The following is a 14259-nucleotide window of genomic DNA, read 5'->3' on the forward strand; positions in this document are numbered from 1 at the left end:
TTTGTAGCAACATGGATGGACCTGGAGATTATCATACTAAGTGCAGACAGGAAAAAACAAATACCATATGATATCACTTTTAAGTGGAATCTAAAAAAGATGATACAAATGAACTTCTTTACAAATGAGAAACAAACTCCCCCATTTGGAGAATAAATTCACGGTTACCAGGCGGGAAAATTGGGAGAAGGGTTAGATTGGGAATTTGGGATTGACATGTACACACATGTACACACGTGAAAGGACCTCCTGTATAGCATAGGGAACTCTGCTCAATATGCTGTAATAACCTAAATGGAAAAAGAATTTGAAAAATGATACGTGTATATGTATAACTGAGTTACCCTGCTGTACACTAACACAACATTGTTAATTATGCTGCTGCTACTGCTAAGTCACTTCAGTAGTGTCAGACTCTGTGCGACCACGTAGACAGCAGCCCACCAGGCTCCCCCGTCCCTGGGATTCTCCAGCAAGAACACTGGAGTGGGTTGCCATTTCCTTCTCCAATGCGTGAAAGTGAAAAGTGAAAGTGAAGTCGCTCAGTCGTGTCCGACTCTTCTCGACCCCATGGACTGCAGCCCACCAGGCTCCTCCGCCCATGGGATTTTCCAGGCAAGAGTACTGGAGTGGGGTGCCATTGCCTTCTCCGTAATCAACTATAATATTAAAAAAAAAAAAAAAACAGTAATATGCCCACATAGGACCTCTGAGCACATTTTAGTATGGTATCAGTCCAGTTACTTTTGGTTCCAGACCTTAAGGAGGTCACTTACTCATATCCATAAGCTATAATCCATAAAACTATGTCTAAAAAGGAAAGATCAAGGGCTTCATATCTTTGAATTTGCCTACTTGCTACAATGTACTTATAACCCCAAGATTATTACTCGAGGCACTTCTGTGGTCATTTGCAGAGAGCCAGAGGGTTTAAGACACCTGAGGTGCACATTACCATTTGAGGTTGATCAAGGTAATGCTCTGCCTTCTCATTTCAAGCCCTCATACTATAAGCAAGTATACTTTTTGTGGTCTATTTAGTTCCACACTTTTCAGATTGTTCTGCATTTTGTTGTTTAAAATGGCCCCAGCTGTAGTGCTGAGGTGGTATCTAGTGTTTGTAAGCACATGAAGGCTGTGAAGCACCTTCTGGAGAAAATGCAGTGTTAGACAAGCTTCATTCAGGCACAGGCGACAGTGCTGTTGGCCACGAGTTCATTGTTAGAGTCAGTAGTTAGACATGAAACAAGGCGTCTTTAAACAGAAATGCATGTAAAATGTTATATATTGATCACTTGATGAAAATAGTGTGTCCAGAAGCTCATTAGAACCTAACTCTGTGTTTCCCCTAGGTGTAGTATTTTAGCGTTCCCTAATTTATTATTCACAGTGACTTTATAGAACATAACTACCATGAATGATGAGAATCAGCTGTATATTGTTTCCTTAGAATCCAGGTAGAAAAGTTTTACTGTTGGGATTAAAAATCGCCTTTTCTACAGAACCAAACATTCATATGAAGGACATGATCCAGCTGATCAGTGACTTATCACTGCTGGGAGATGAGCAACTTGCTTCTCCCCAGGTAGAGCCGCTGTCCTGATCTCTGCTCTCTGAAATTGGTTGGGGGGCTCTGCAACCTTGCAAAGGCTCAGGACAGATAAAAATCAAACCTACAGTGTTTGGGAAAAAGTTTTCCCAAACTTGTTCTGTACAACAGGCTGAACATCATGATAATGGGCGTTGGTTTCTAACAAGATACTTAAAATACCTAAAGTGTATGTTCTTACTAGGGATGAAAATGGTTTTTTGGAAAGTGAAAAGTAAATCTTAGCTATTACAATGGTATGTGGAAAGATAGAGAAAAAGAAGAAAACAAATCTTGCCATTTTTGACAACATGAATGGACCTTAGGGCATCATACTAAGTGAAATCAGAGAATGGCACACACTGTATGATTTCACTTCTATGTGGAATCCAAGAAAACACAATTCCTAGGTACAGAGAACACATTGGTGGTTGCCAGAGGTGGGTGTGGGTGAATGTGAAGGGCGTCATAAAATTTATAAGTCATGGGGATGTAAGGTACAGCATAGTGTGTTACAGTGTATTGATTGCATATTTGAAATTTGCTAACAGAGTAGGTCTTAAAAGGTCTCATCCCATTATGTTGTACACCTGGAACTAATATAATACGTCAGTTATCTCAGTCTAAAAACTGTGTTGGTCACCTAACGAGTTTTATAATAAAGTAACTGTATCATTAAGGATCAGAAGAATACAGAGGCTGAGTTAGAGGAGTATACATTATAAAATTAATTTTTTTTCTCTTATTACATTCAATTAATCATAGATTGGTTGAAGTCTAAAAGGTTATTTGTCCACAAATATAAATAGTTAATGAGAACTAAACCTCCAGTGAGAGGCTTTGTTTTTACTCTTCAAAGTAGAAAGCTAAAACATTGGCTGTGTTCAGTGTTTTTAAAATGACTTTATTGAGCAGCCTTATATGTTGTTAGAGTATTTGTTGAAAATAATTTGGCGTGTGTATCAAGAACATTTTAAATGGTGTAAACTCTGACCCAGTAAATTTCACATCTAGGAATCTATCTTAAGGAAATAATTGAAAATCCAGACAAATCTATGTACAGAGATCTTCCTGTTTAGAGTTGTTTGTAAAGAGGAATTGGAAACAGTGGCCAGTATTAGAAGAATGACTGAAGTATAGAAATATATTTCTATACATTGTCCATGATGCTGGACTTAAAAATGACGTTAAAGAGTTGATAGTGATAAGTATGTTGTGTTAGTCGCTCAGTCATGTCCGACTCTTTGTGACCCCATAGACTGTAACCCACCAGGCTCTTCTGTCCATGGAATTCTCCAGGCAAGAGTTTGGGTTGCCATTCCCTGCTCCAGGGTATCTTCCCGATCCAGGGATCGAACCTGGGTCTCCCGCATTGGGAGCATATTCTTTACCATCTGAGCCATCAGGGAAGCCCTCATTTTATTACATTTCACTGAATTAAAAAAAAAAATGTTTTGTGGCAGCTCTGGAGCAATTGATCAATACTGTTTTTCTTTTCTTTTTTTTTTTTTTAATACTGTTTTTCTAAGAGCATTTTCTCAATTCATGTCTTTATCACACTTTGGTAATGCCTATATTTCACACTTTTTCATTATTATTTGTTATGATGGCCTGTGATCAGTGATCTTTCACTGTTGAAATTGTTTTGGGTGCCACTGACTATGTCCATATAAGATGGTAACGTTAGTTGGTAAACGTGTTCTGACTGCTCCACTGACTGGCTGTTGCCTTGTGTTGCCCTCCCTCTCCTTGGGCCTCTCTATTTCCTGAAGACACAGCATTATCAAAATTAGATCAGTTAATAACCCTACCATGACCTTGAAGTAAAAGGAAGAGTTGCACATCTCACACTTTAAGCTAAAAGCTAGAAATAATTAAACTTAGTGAGGAATGCATGTAAAAATGGGCCAGAAGATACTCCCTCTTGTGCAAGTTAGCCAAGTTATGAATGCAAAGAAAAAGTTGCTGAAGGACGTTAGAAGTGCTACTCCAGTGAACACACAAATGATAAGAAAGCAAAACAGCCTTACTGCTGATAATGGAGAAAGTTTTAGTGGTCTGGATAGAAGATCAAACCAGCCACAACATTCCTCTAAGCCAAAGGCTAATCCAGAGCCGGGCCCTAATTTTCTTCAATTCTGTGGAGGCTGAGAGGGGTGAGGAAGCTGCAGAAGAAAAGTTTGAAGTTGAGATTTACAGAAGGAAGTCGTCTCCATAACATAAAAGGGCAAGGTGAAGTAGCGAGTTACCCAGAAGATCCAGCTAAGATCGTTAATGAAGGTGGCTACACTACACAGACTTTCAGTATGGCCACAACAGCCTTCTGTTGGAAGAAGAGGCCATCTAGGACTTTTCATAGCTGGGGAGAAGTCAGTGCCTGGCTTCAAAGGACAAGCTGCTGACTCTTGTTAGGGGCTAGTGCAGCTGGTGATTTTACCATTCTGAAAATCCTAGGGTCCTTAAAAATTATGCTGATTATGCTTTATGCCAGTCATGCTACCTGTGCTCTGTAAATGGAGCAACAAAACCTGGATGACAACACATGGTTTCCTGGAAATTTTAAGCTCATCGCTGAGACCTACTGTTCCAAAAAAAAAATTCCTTTCAAAGTATTATAGCTCCTTGACAGTGTACCTGGGTCATCCAAGAGCTCTTATGGAGATGTACTTACGATTAATGTTGTTTGCTAACACAACATTCATTCTGTAACCCATAGATCAAGGAGTCATTTCGACTTTCAAGTCTTATTATTTGAAGAAAAAAATCATGAGGCTATCACTGCCGTAGATGCGACTCCTCTGATATATCTGGGTAAAGTAAATTGAAAATCTGCTGGAAAGGATTCACCATTCTAGATGTCATTAAGAAGATTTGTAATTCATGGGAAGAGGTCAAAATATCAACATTAACAGCAGTTTGGAATAAGTTGACCAGACCCTCAGGGATGATTTTGAGGGCTGCAAGACTGTAGTGGAGGAAGTAACTGCAGATATAGTAGAAATAGCATGAGAACTAAAATGAAAAGTTGAACCTAGGGGACTTCCCCGGTAGTCCAGTGGCTAATAGCTCTCAAAGCAAGGGACCGACATTTGGTCCCTTTTCAGGTAATTAGATTCCACATGCCACAACCAGAGCTCTCATCCGTCACGACTGAGACCCAGTGCAGCTGAATAAATAGGTAAATAAATATTTTTAAAATGTTGAACCTGAAGGTTTGTCTGAGTTGCTACAATCTCATGCTAAATTTTGACAGATGAGGACTTGATTCTTAGGGATGAGCAAAGAAAGTGGTTTCTTGAGATGGTATCTACTCCAGGTGAAGATACTGTGAAAATTGTTGAAATGACAACAGAGGAGTTAGAATATTACATAAACTTGATAAAGTAGTGGCAGGGTTTGAGAGGATTGACTAATTTTGAGAGAAGTTCTACTGTGGGTAAAATGCTATCAAATAGCATTGCATTCTACAGAAGACATTGTTCCTGAAAGAAAGAGTCCATCATGCAGCAAACTTCTCTGTTGTCTTATTTTAAGGAACGGCCACAGCCTCCCTACCTCAGCCTTCAGTAACCAGCACCCTGATCAGTCAGCAGCCCTCAGCAATGAGGCAAGACCCTCTAACCAAAAAAAAAAAGATTATGACTCTGAAGCCTTAAATGATGTTTAGCATTTTTTTTAGCAATAAAGTATTTTTTAATGAGAATGTGTACATTGTTAAGACAATGCTATTGCACACTTAATAGACTAGACCATAGTGCAAACCTTAACTTTTATAAGCCACAGAAAACCAAAAATTCATGAGACTCATTTTACTGCGGTGATCTGGAACCAATCCAGCAATATCTGAGGTGCTTGTACTCAAAATTTAATATATGTGGTGACCTTAGTTTCTACCTGTAGGTAATACAAAAGAAAAAAAACTAGAAAGAACCTCTGGGTGGTAGGAATTTTGGGTGAGTTTCTTCCCACTGCTTCAGTTAGGACTTGTTATTTTTATAATCAAGAGTGATATAAAGAAGAATGGCATACACAATGAAAATTACAGTTGTGACCATTGGCTTACACAAGTCACGTTGTACCTTTTAGCTACGGAAGCTGAAGGAGATGTGCCAGAGCTTTATCACCAAAGAAAAGGGGAAATAGCAAGATGCTGGATCAAGTACTGTTTGACTCTCATGCAGAATGCCCAACTTTCCATGCAGGTAATACAGTCAAAAGTGATCTTTTCTGTCTTAAACAGTAGGATGTAAGTAAAAGCTTAAAATGGGAAGTATGCTCATTGGCTCACTGCATGTGTATTATTTGTGGCATGCAGAAAGCTTGTTTCTTGCTTTCCCTGTCTCAGCCTATCCAAATCTTACTCATCCATTAAGGCTGTCTCAAACAGCACCTCTTCCTTCAAGACTTGCTATTGGATAGAGCATAAGCCCCATCAGAGGGGAGTCTTCATCATATTCATACTATGTACCAATTTCTAGACATAACAGGTGCTCAAAAACTATTGAATGTATATACGATTCTTAAAGCCTACAGATCTCTTCTCCCTCAAGAACCCTCCCTAAGTCACTTGACTTTGCATTGTTCTTATTCATATTCTTATCTTATTCCTTTACCTCTTCTTAGACTGGAAGCAACCTGATGGCAGGAAATCTTACTAATCTTTATATACTTCAGACAGTAAATATATATATTGATAAAAATAGAAGTATGAATGTATCTGGAAACAGCCCTGTTAGTTTGTGGCTGTGTCTCCATGGCAGTTAACTTCTCTGTGTCTCAGTTTCCTCACAAGTAAGATGGAGATAATAATATTACTTAATAGTGTTTCTGTGAGTTAAATATGTTTAAAGGGCTCAGAAAGAGGTAACTAAGTCCTCAATCAGTGTTAACTATCATTGTTGATACCACTATTACTAATCCATACTTAATGGATTCTAGTTCCTAATCAGAGCTCTGGTGGCTCAGATGGTAAAGAATCTGCTTGCAATGCAGAAGACCCAGATTCTATCCCTGGGTCAGGAAGATTCCCCTGGAGAAGGGAATGGCAACCCATTCTAGTATTCTTGTCTAGAGAATTCCATGGACAGAGAAGCCTGGAGGGCTACAGTCCCTGGGGTCACAAAGAGTCAGACACAGCTGAGAGACTAACACTACAGAGGAAAATAAATCATTTGGATGCATATTCTCCAGGAGACTTTCCTGGAGGAGTTGTCAGGCCTCTCTTCTGTTTACATGCAGTAAAGTGTAACTGTTTTACTAGTAAATATAGAACCTTGTGAAACTACTATACAAAATAAAAGCAAACAAACCACAAAACCCCAGAAGCAGGAGTGTTTCAAAGGTGAGAGCACTTTGGAGGTAGTGCAAAGATGAGGCATATTTGGAAAAGGAAGGGTGTGGGGAGAAGAACTAGGGAGTTTTACGTCTAGAGAAACTGCAGCCTGGAAAATCTGTCAGCATTCTTCTGCTCGGAAAGCAGTCTAGAAAGTGTGTAAATAAAGACACTGCCAGGAAGCAGGTAAGTAAACACGATTTAGAGGCTTGGGCCTGCATTTGAAGTGACCGTGTCGAGCAGAGCACCCTGTGGCTTACGCTTGCCGTTCCTTTAGTCCGTGCGTTCCAGACTGGGCACTGGAATTTACCACCTGCTTGTTTTAAACTCACACAGTGACCACACCACTAAATTACTCAGATTTCTTTAATCTGGCTGTTACCTTAGCTTCATCCTTTGGTCATCTGCTTATCTGAAAAGCCTTCTTTAATTCAAGTTTAATAACATAAATTTAGGTATTTATTTCTGACAGGTTTATAGTAGTCATTGTACTATGATGAACAAAAATAGACCTGGTTTTTTACGTCATACAGAAGTGCAACTTCAGTAAGTTCCACAAAGGAGAGACACAAGATATAAAAAAGTCACAATGGGAGGAAGTAACATCCGAAGGAAGCTCTGGGAATGCGTAGGAATTTCTAGACTGGAGAAAAAGCACAGCATTCCAAGGAGCTGAAGCAGCATGTTGAAAAGTTCTGAGGTGTAGGGAGCATGGTGGTGGAAATGATGGAGCAAGGCCTGTGAGGCTGGAGCAGAGAGAGCATGTGTGATAGAAGGCCGAGTTAGAAAAGGGCTGGAACATGCTGGGCCTTCCATAACTGGAAGCCTTGGTGGGGGGCGGGAGGGTTTGGACTGATCACTTAGGTGGCAGAATGGAGGATTGAGGGAAGGCAGGTGTGGACGAGGAAGATTACTTAGGTCACTGGAACAGTGTGGGTGAGATGTGAAGGGATCTTGGGCTAGGATGGTGGCAGAAGAGATGGTGGGAAAGAGTGGGTGCAAGAGGTTATTTAGGGGGCAAGACAGAAAGGATTTGATGATAGACACGAAGTGTGGGCTAAGAGAGGAGAGAGACATCAAGGATGATTCTCCTGCATCGGCTGGCTGTCCAGATCGAGGGAGTGACCTTCACTAAAATAAGAGTAGAATAGGAACCTGTTTGCGGAAGAGGGAGAGTTCCATTGTGGACATACTGAGGATGAGGGGTCCTAGTCTCCTGAGAGGAGCAGGAGGTGTGTGAGGTGCTTTAGTTATGGGTCTGGAGCCTAATAAGAGCCCGGTGTACCTGAAGATTTGTGGGTGCTCCTCCTGTGGATGGCAACCATGGGCACAGATGGAGACACCTGTGTAGAGCTGTGCTGAGCAACAGAAATAGAAAACCAGCTACATATGTCACTTTAAGTTTTCCAGTGGCTACATTGTGCTCAGTGCTAAGTCGCTTTAGTCGTGTCCAACTCTTTGTGACCCCATGAACTGTAGCCTGCCAGGCTCCTCTGTCCTTGGGATTCTACAGGTAAGAATACTGGAGTAGGTTGCCATGCCCTCCTCCAGGGCATCTTCCCGACCCAGGGATCGAACCCATGTCTCTTATGTCTCCTGCATTGGCAAGTGGGTTCTTTACCACTAGCACCACCTGGGAAATGGTTACATTAGACAAAGAAAAAAGCAGGTGAAATTAATTTTAACTTGTATTTCTTCCACCTAGAATATATAAAGAAATATTCATTTCTATTTGTCATTAATACTAAAAAGTTGTTGCACTATTTTGTAATTTGTACTAAGTCTTGGAAATTGGGTGTATATTATTTTACACTGATCACATCTCAGTTTGGACATTTCAAATGCTCAGTAGGCATCCACGCGCAGCACATGACTCTGTTCTGAACAATGCAGATCTAGAGAGAAGACTTTTCAAATGAAGAGAAGAGCTGGCTTTGGGGCTGACCACTGGTTATCTGATGTTTAATTTTATCGTCCAGGAAGAAGAGAATGAACTGACTATTTTTCAACCATCTTAGTTCCTTCCTCTTTTTTTTTTTTTGCCCCAGGAGGTAGGGGAGATAACTTTAACTATGATGGTAGATTTAACACTGTCTTTATTTTAGTATCTTTGAGAGACCTAGAGCATTTCTCTGTAGTATATTTTATTAAATAACTTAGCATAAACATCATGCTATTAATGGTATTTCTTTGCAATATTTTTAAGACAGATTTCAGCCTTACTGTAATGTTAAAATATCAATACTAACAATGTGTTACATGTATGTAATATTTCTTACTCTTACCGTTTTCATATGCATTTGTGTTATCTGAAGGAGTAACTATAAATGAGTTAGTTCCCCAAAGAGGAAGGTAATAAACAGTTTAGTTGTGTTATTTACTTTTTTCCTAGTTCCTTTCATTTTTAATTACTTGGAATGTAACTAGAAAGAAGTCAGGATTTCCTGGTGGTCCAGTGGCTAAGACTCCACGCTCCCAATTCAGGAGGCCTGGGTTCTATCCCTGGGTCAGGGAACTAGATCCTGAATGCCTGCAAGTAAGAATTTGCTTGCCACAAACTAAAGAATCCCACATGCCACAGTTAAGAGCTGGATCAGTCAAATAAAAAAAATAGATACATATTAAAAAAAACTAGGAGTTTTAAAAAGATGTGGGCTTCCCTGGTGGCTCAGGTGATAAAGAATCTGCCTGCAATGTGGGAGATCTAGGTTGGATCCCTGGGTTGAGAAGGTCTCCTGGAAAAGGGAATGGCAACCCACTCCAATAATCTTGCCTGGGAAATCTCATGGACAGAGGAGCCTAGCAGGCTACAGTCCATATGGTCACAAAGAGCTGGACACAACTGCGTGTCTAAAAGATGTGATTATAATACCTCCCTCCACCAGATTGGGAAGTAAGAGGGTTTTCTTGTCTTTACTCTTGTGTGTTAGTTGCTCAGTTTTGTCCGACTCTTTGCAACCCCCTGGACTGTAGCCTGCCAGGCTCCTCTGCCCATGGATTTCTCCAGGCAAGAACACTGGAGTGGGTAGCCATTCCTTTCTCCAGGGGATCTTAAATTTGCTTTAGTACTGACAGCAGGAGACAAGTCAGTGTCTGTCTTCCTTAACCATAATTTATTTTTTTCTTTCAGGACAACATAGGAGAGCTTGATCTTGATAAACAATCTGAACTTAGAGCTTTAAGGAAAAAAGAACTAGATGAGGAAGAAAGTGTTAGGAAAAAAGCTGTGCAGTTTGGAACCGGTGAACTGTGTGATGCCATCTCTGCAGTGGAAGAGAAAGTGAGCTATCTGAGACCTTTAGATTTTGAAGAAGCCAGAGAGCTTTTCTTAACGGGTCAGCACTATGTCTTTGAGGCAAAAGAGTTCTTTCAGATTGATGGTTATGTCACTGACCATATTGAAGTTGTCCAAGACCACAGCGCTCTGTTTAAGGTGCTTGCATTCTTTGAAACTGACATGGAGAGACGGTGCAAGATGCATAAACGCAGAATAGCTATGCTAGAGCCCCTGATCGTGGACCTCAATCCACAGTATTACCTGTTGGTCAACAGACAGATTCAGTTTGAAATTGCACATGCTTACTATGATATGATGGATCTGAAGGTTGCCATAGCTGACAAGCTGAGGGATCCTGATTCACACATTGTGAAAAAAATCAATAATCTGAATAAGTCAGCACTAAAGTACTATCAGCTCTTCTTAGACTCTCTGAGAGACCCAAATAAAGTCTTTCCTGAGCATATAGGGGAAGATGTTCTTCGCCCTGCCATGTTAGCTAAGTTTCGAGTTGCCCGCCTCTATGGCAAAATCATCACTGCAGATCCCAAGAAAGAGCTAGAAAATTTGGCAACATCATTGGAACATTACAAATTTATTGTTGATTACTGTGAGAAGCACCCTGAAGCTGCCCAGGAAATAGAAGTTGAGCTAGAGCTTAGTAAAGAGATGGTAAGTCTTCTTCCAACAAAAATGGAGAGATTCAGAACCAAGATGGCCCTGACTTAATTATCCTTGTTTCTAATGACAGAAGATGTGCAATAATGAGGAGATTTTTCCCCCTTAGTTAAACAGACCCAGTTCCATTGTGATGTTTAACTTAATAGCCAGGTGAGTGCTGTTTGACCTGGAGATAAGTCAGCCCAATTGAGTCTTTGCTAGGACCTTAATCAGCATAATTAATAATTTATACCTAATTATGTAAATACATTGCCTTGTTAAGTGACATGTGATTGGTATTTTAGATTGCTCGTTTCCTATTTAAATATAAGCCTTTTCTGCCTCATTTTCTAAAAGTAGGTTTTTTGTTGGCTAATATTTACTTGATGGATTTGTTAAGGGAAAAAATGCTGGCTAATATACCTGGGGGGCAAACTGTTACTGTATTAAAATTGAAAAAGTAACTTCTTGTAGTTATTCTTCCCAAAATATTTACTTTCCTTAAAAAAAAAAAGTTTCCTTTCTGAGATATTAAAAAACTAAGTTATGTTGTAAAATATTGTGGTATGTTTCATTATAGAGAAAAAAAAGGCCTTGTTGGAAATACAATAAATTGACTTGTTTCACTAACAAAAGCTTCCATTTATTCTTTTGTCTTCTTGCAAGAATTGGTTTATTTTTGATACTTCAAAAGTATTACCTTATTTGAAGCCAGAGAAGAATATTTCTTTGGTAATGTTGTACAGAGAGAACACGTAAAATCTTACTGAGTATCCTTACTGAAATACTGCCATGTGCCAGAAAAGTTCTACTGGCTTCAGTTTCTCAGAGGATCCTAGTGTATTGGTGAACCTTAAAGCCTTGTTGAAAAAAGATCTGTACATAATAACATTGTTAATATATGTTATTTTAAGTAGATGCAGGATTGAAATGGAGCTCCTCTTCTGATAGTGCAAAATTCAAGATCAGTTGTAAAATTTGATACAGAGAATAGCACTGTGTTAACCTAGTCCTAAGCGTTCTGAAGCCAAGCCTAAGATTCTGTGATGTTTATGTGTGTGTGGTAAGTACCTTGCTTTTCCTTTGAGGTCAGTTTGCTGGAGGGGGAGGGGAGCGGGGCTGTGGATCTTTGATTGTAACAGCATTGTGTGATTCACTGAATATTTAATACTTATTAAATACTGTGGGTCAGGCACTGTTCTTGTTTTTCTGAGCTTAGAGGATACAATAATGAAGATCAACAAGGTCCTATTCTCATGGAGCAAGTAAATAGAGAAGCAAGAAGATTTCAGGTCATGAATGCTATTAAGAAAGAAACCAGAGGGACTTCCTAGTGGCCCAGTGGCTAAGACTCCCTGCTCCCACTTCAGAGGGCCCAGGTTTGATCCCTGGTCAGAGAACTAGATCCCACACTCTGCAACTAGAGATCCTGTATGCTGCAACTGAAAGAGCCTGCATGCCACAGCTAAGACCAGCACAGCCACATAAAATAAATATTTTTTTAAAAAGGAACCAGAATGCTAGGTTGACATTTAATGGGAAGTGGAGCTAGTTTAGTGAAAGTGACCTGAAAGGCTGCTGAAAAGGTGGGAAGTGACACTGAGATAAGAATTTAATGGGCTAAAAGGGCAGAATCACTGCAGATGGTGACTGCAGCCATGAAATGCAAAGACACTTGCTCCTTGGAAGAAAAGCCATGACAAACCAGGAAGTATATTAAAAAGCAGAGACATTACTTTGCTGACAAAGGTCCATCTAGTCAAAGCTGTAGTTTTTCTAGTAGTCACATACAGATGTGAAAGTTGGACCATAAAGAAAGCTGAGCACCAAAGAATTGATGCTTTTGAAATGTGGTGTTAGAGAAGACTCTTGAGAGTCCCTTGGACTGCAAGGAGATCAAACCAGTCAATCCTAAAGGAAATCAGTCCTGAATATTCATTGGAAGGACTGATGCTGAAGCTCCAGTACTTTGCCACCTGATGTGAAGAACTGACGATTGGAAAAGACCCTGATGCTGGGAAAGATTGAAGGCAGGAGGAGAAGGGGACGACAGAGGATGAGATGGTTGGATGGCATCACTGACTCAATGGACATGAGTTTGAGCAAGCTCAGTTGGTGATGGACTGGGAAGCCTGGTGTGCTGCAGTGCATGGGGTCGCAAAGAGTTGGACACGACTGAGCGACTGAACAGAACTGACTGAAGAGAGCAGCAAAATCAGTGTTCTTTGGGAGAGTATTCCAGAGAATATGAGGCCCTCAGGTTGGACTGAATTTAGGAAGGAGTTTTGAATTTGAGAAGATAGGAAAGGCCTGTGTGACTGCAGCAGAGGATGTGGGAGTGAGATGGGGTGGGGCAGGTGTGGGAGAGGACTTTGTAGATGAGGGTAAGGAGTTAGGATTTTATTATAGGCTTAGTGGGAACATTTGTGGATTTTTTTTTTTTTTTTTTTAAGGGAGAACATGATCTGATTGGCATATTAATGAAAAACTGATCTGGGTCCTGGGGGGAGAATAGACTGTAAGGAGACGGCTGCTGCTGCTGCTAAGTCGCTTCAGTTGTGTCTGACTCTGTGCGACCCCCATAGACGGCAGCCCACCAGGCTCCCCTGTCCCTGGGATTCTCCAGGCAAGAACACTGGAGTGGGTTGCCATTTCCTTCTCCAGTGCAGTAAAGTGAAAAGTGAAAGTGAAGTTGCTCAGTTGTGTCCGACTCTTAGCGACCCCGAGGACTGCAGCCCACCAGGCTCCTCCATCCATGGGATTTTCCAGGCAAGAGTACTGGAGTGGGGTGCCATTGCCTTCTCCGGTAGGGAGACGGGGGAAGCACCAAAAGAGAAGCAGGGAGACAAGCCACATTCCATTAGGATTAATCCAAGGGTGATCGAGTAGGGATGGAGAGAAGTGGATAGATTCAGAATGTGCTTTGGAAGTAGAACCACAGGACATGCTAGAGGATTATGTGGAAGGCCTGAGAGGGAAAGGAGTTAAGAACAGTATTAGGCTGAAGTGTGCAGGAGACACACATGTCTCTGAGGGAGATGTGGGGTTAGAATAAAGAGTTCTGTTTAGGATATTAAGATACTTGAGAGGGAATGATTGCTAACGGCCTCCTTTAATCAGACTTGAAAGTGAAGGGATCAAGAGGAGGCAAAGAGGGGAGGGAGGTTGACTGGGGATGTGAGACGGCTCTGCATCTCAGGGCCACTCATTTCTTCAACCCTCTTGAGAACTGACTCTAGAACAAGTCCCCCTGTTATAAGCCTTTCTTGATATGGCCGTTTTGTTCTCAACATTATTCAGTGTCATAACTTCCTTTTATAGTCATTCAGGTGTTTCCTTAACTGACTGAGCTCTTTTTGTGTGCTAGTTGTGCTAAACTCTAGAACATGATTTGTAAGGCAC

At 40.7% G+C, this 14259-nt stretch overlaps 1 protein-coding gene across 2 annotated transcripts in view; it reads left to right on the forward strand.

Annotated features, from left to right (window-relative positions):
• KIF1BP (KIF1 binding protein) overlaps positions 1-11487 on the forward strand; it is a 54693-nt gene extending 43206 nt beyond the window's left edge. For both annotated transcript variants that reach the window (XM_027530470.1, XM_027530471.1), the window contains exons 6-7: positions 5675-5790; positions 10051-11487. In XM_027530470.1, coding sequence (XP_027386271.1) covers positions 5675-5790; positions 10051-10926 — 992 coding nt within the window. In that variant the 3' untranslated portion in view covers positions 10927-11487. The remainder of the gene's footprint in view (positions 1-5674; positions 5791-10050) is intronic.
• Positions 11488-14259: the final 2772 nt, after the last annotated feature.

This window comes from Bos indicus x Bos taurus, chromosome 28 (genome assembly GCF_003369695.1).
Source record: "Bos indicus x Bos taurus breed Angus x Brahman F1 hybrid chromosome 28, Bos_hybrid_MaternalHap_v2.0, whole genome shotgun sequence".
NCBI classification, from domain to species: Eukaryota; Metazoa; Chordata; class Mammalia; order Artiodactyla; family Bovidae; genus Bos; species Bos indicus x Bos taurus.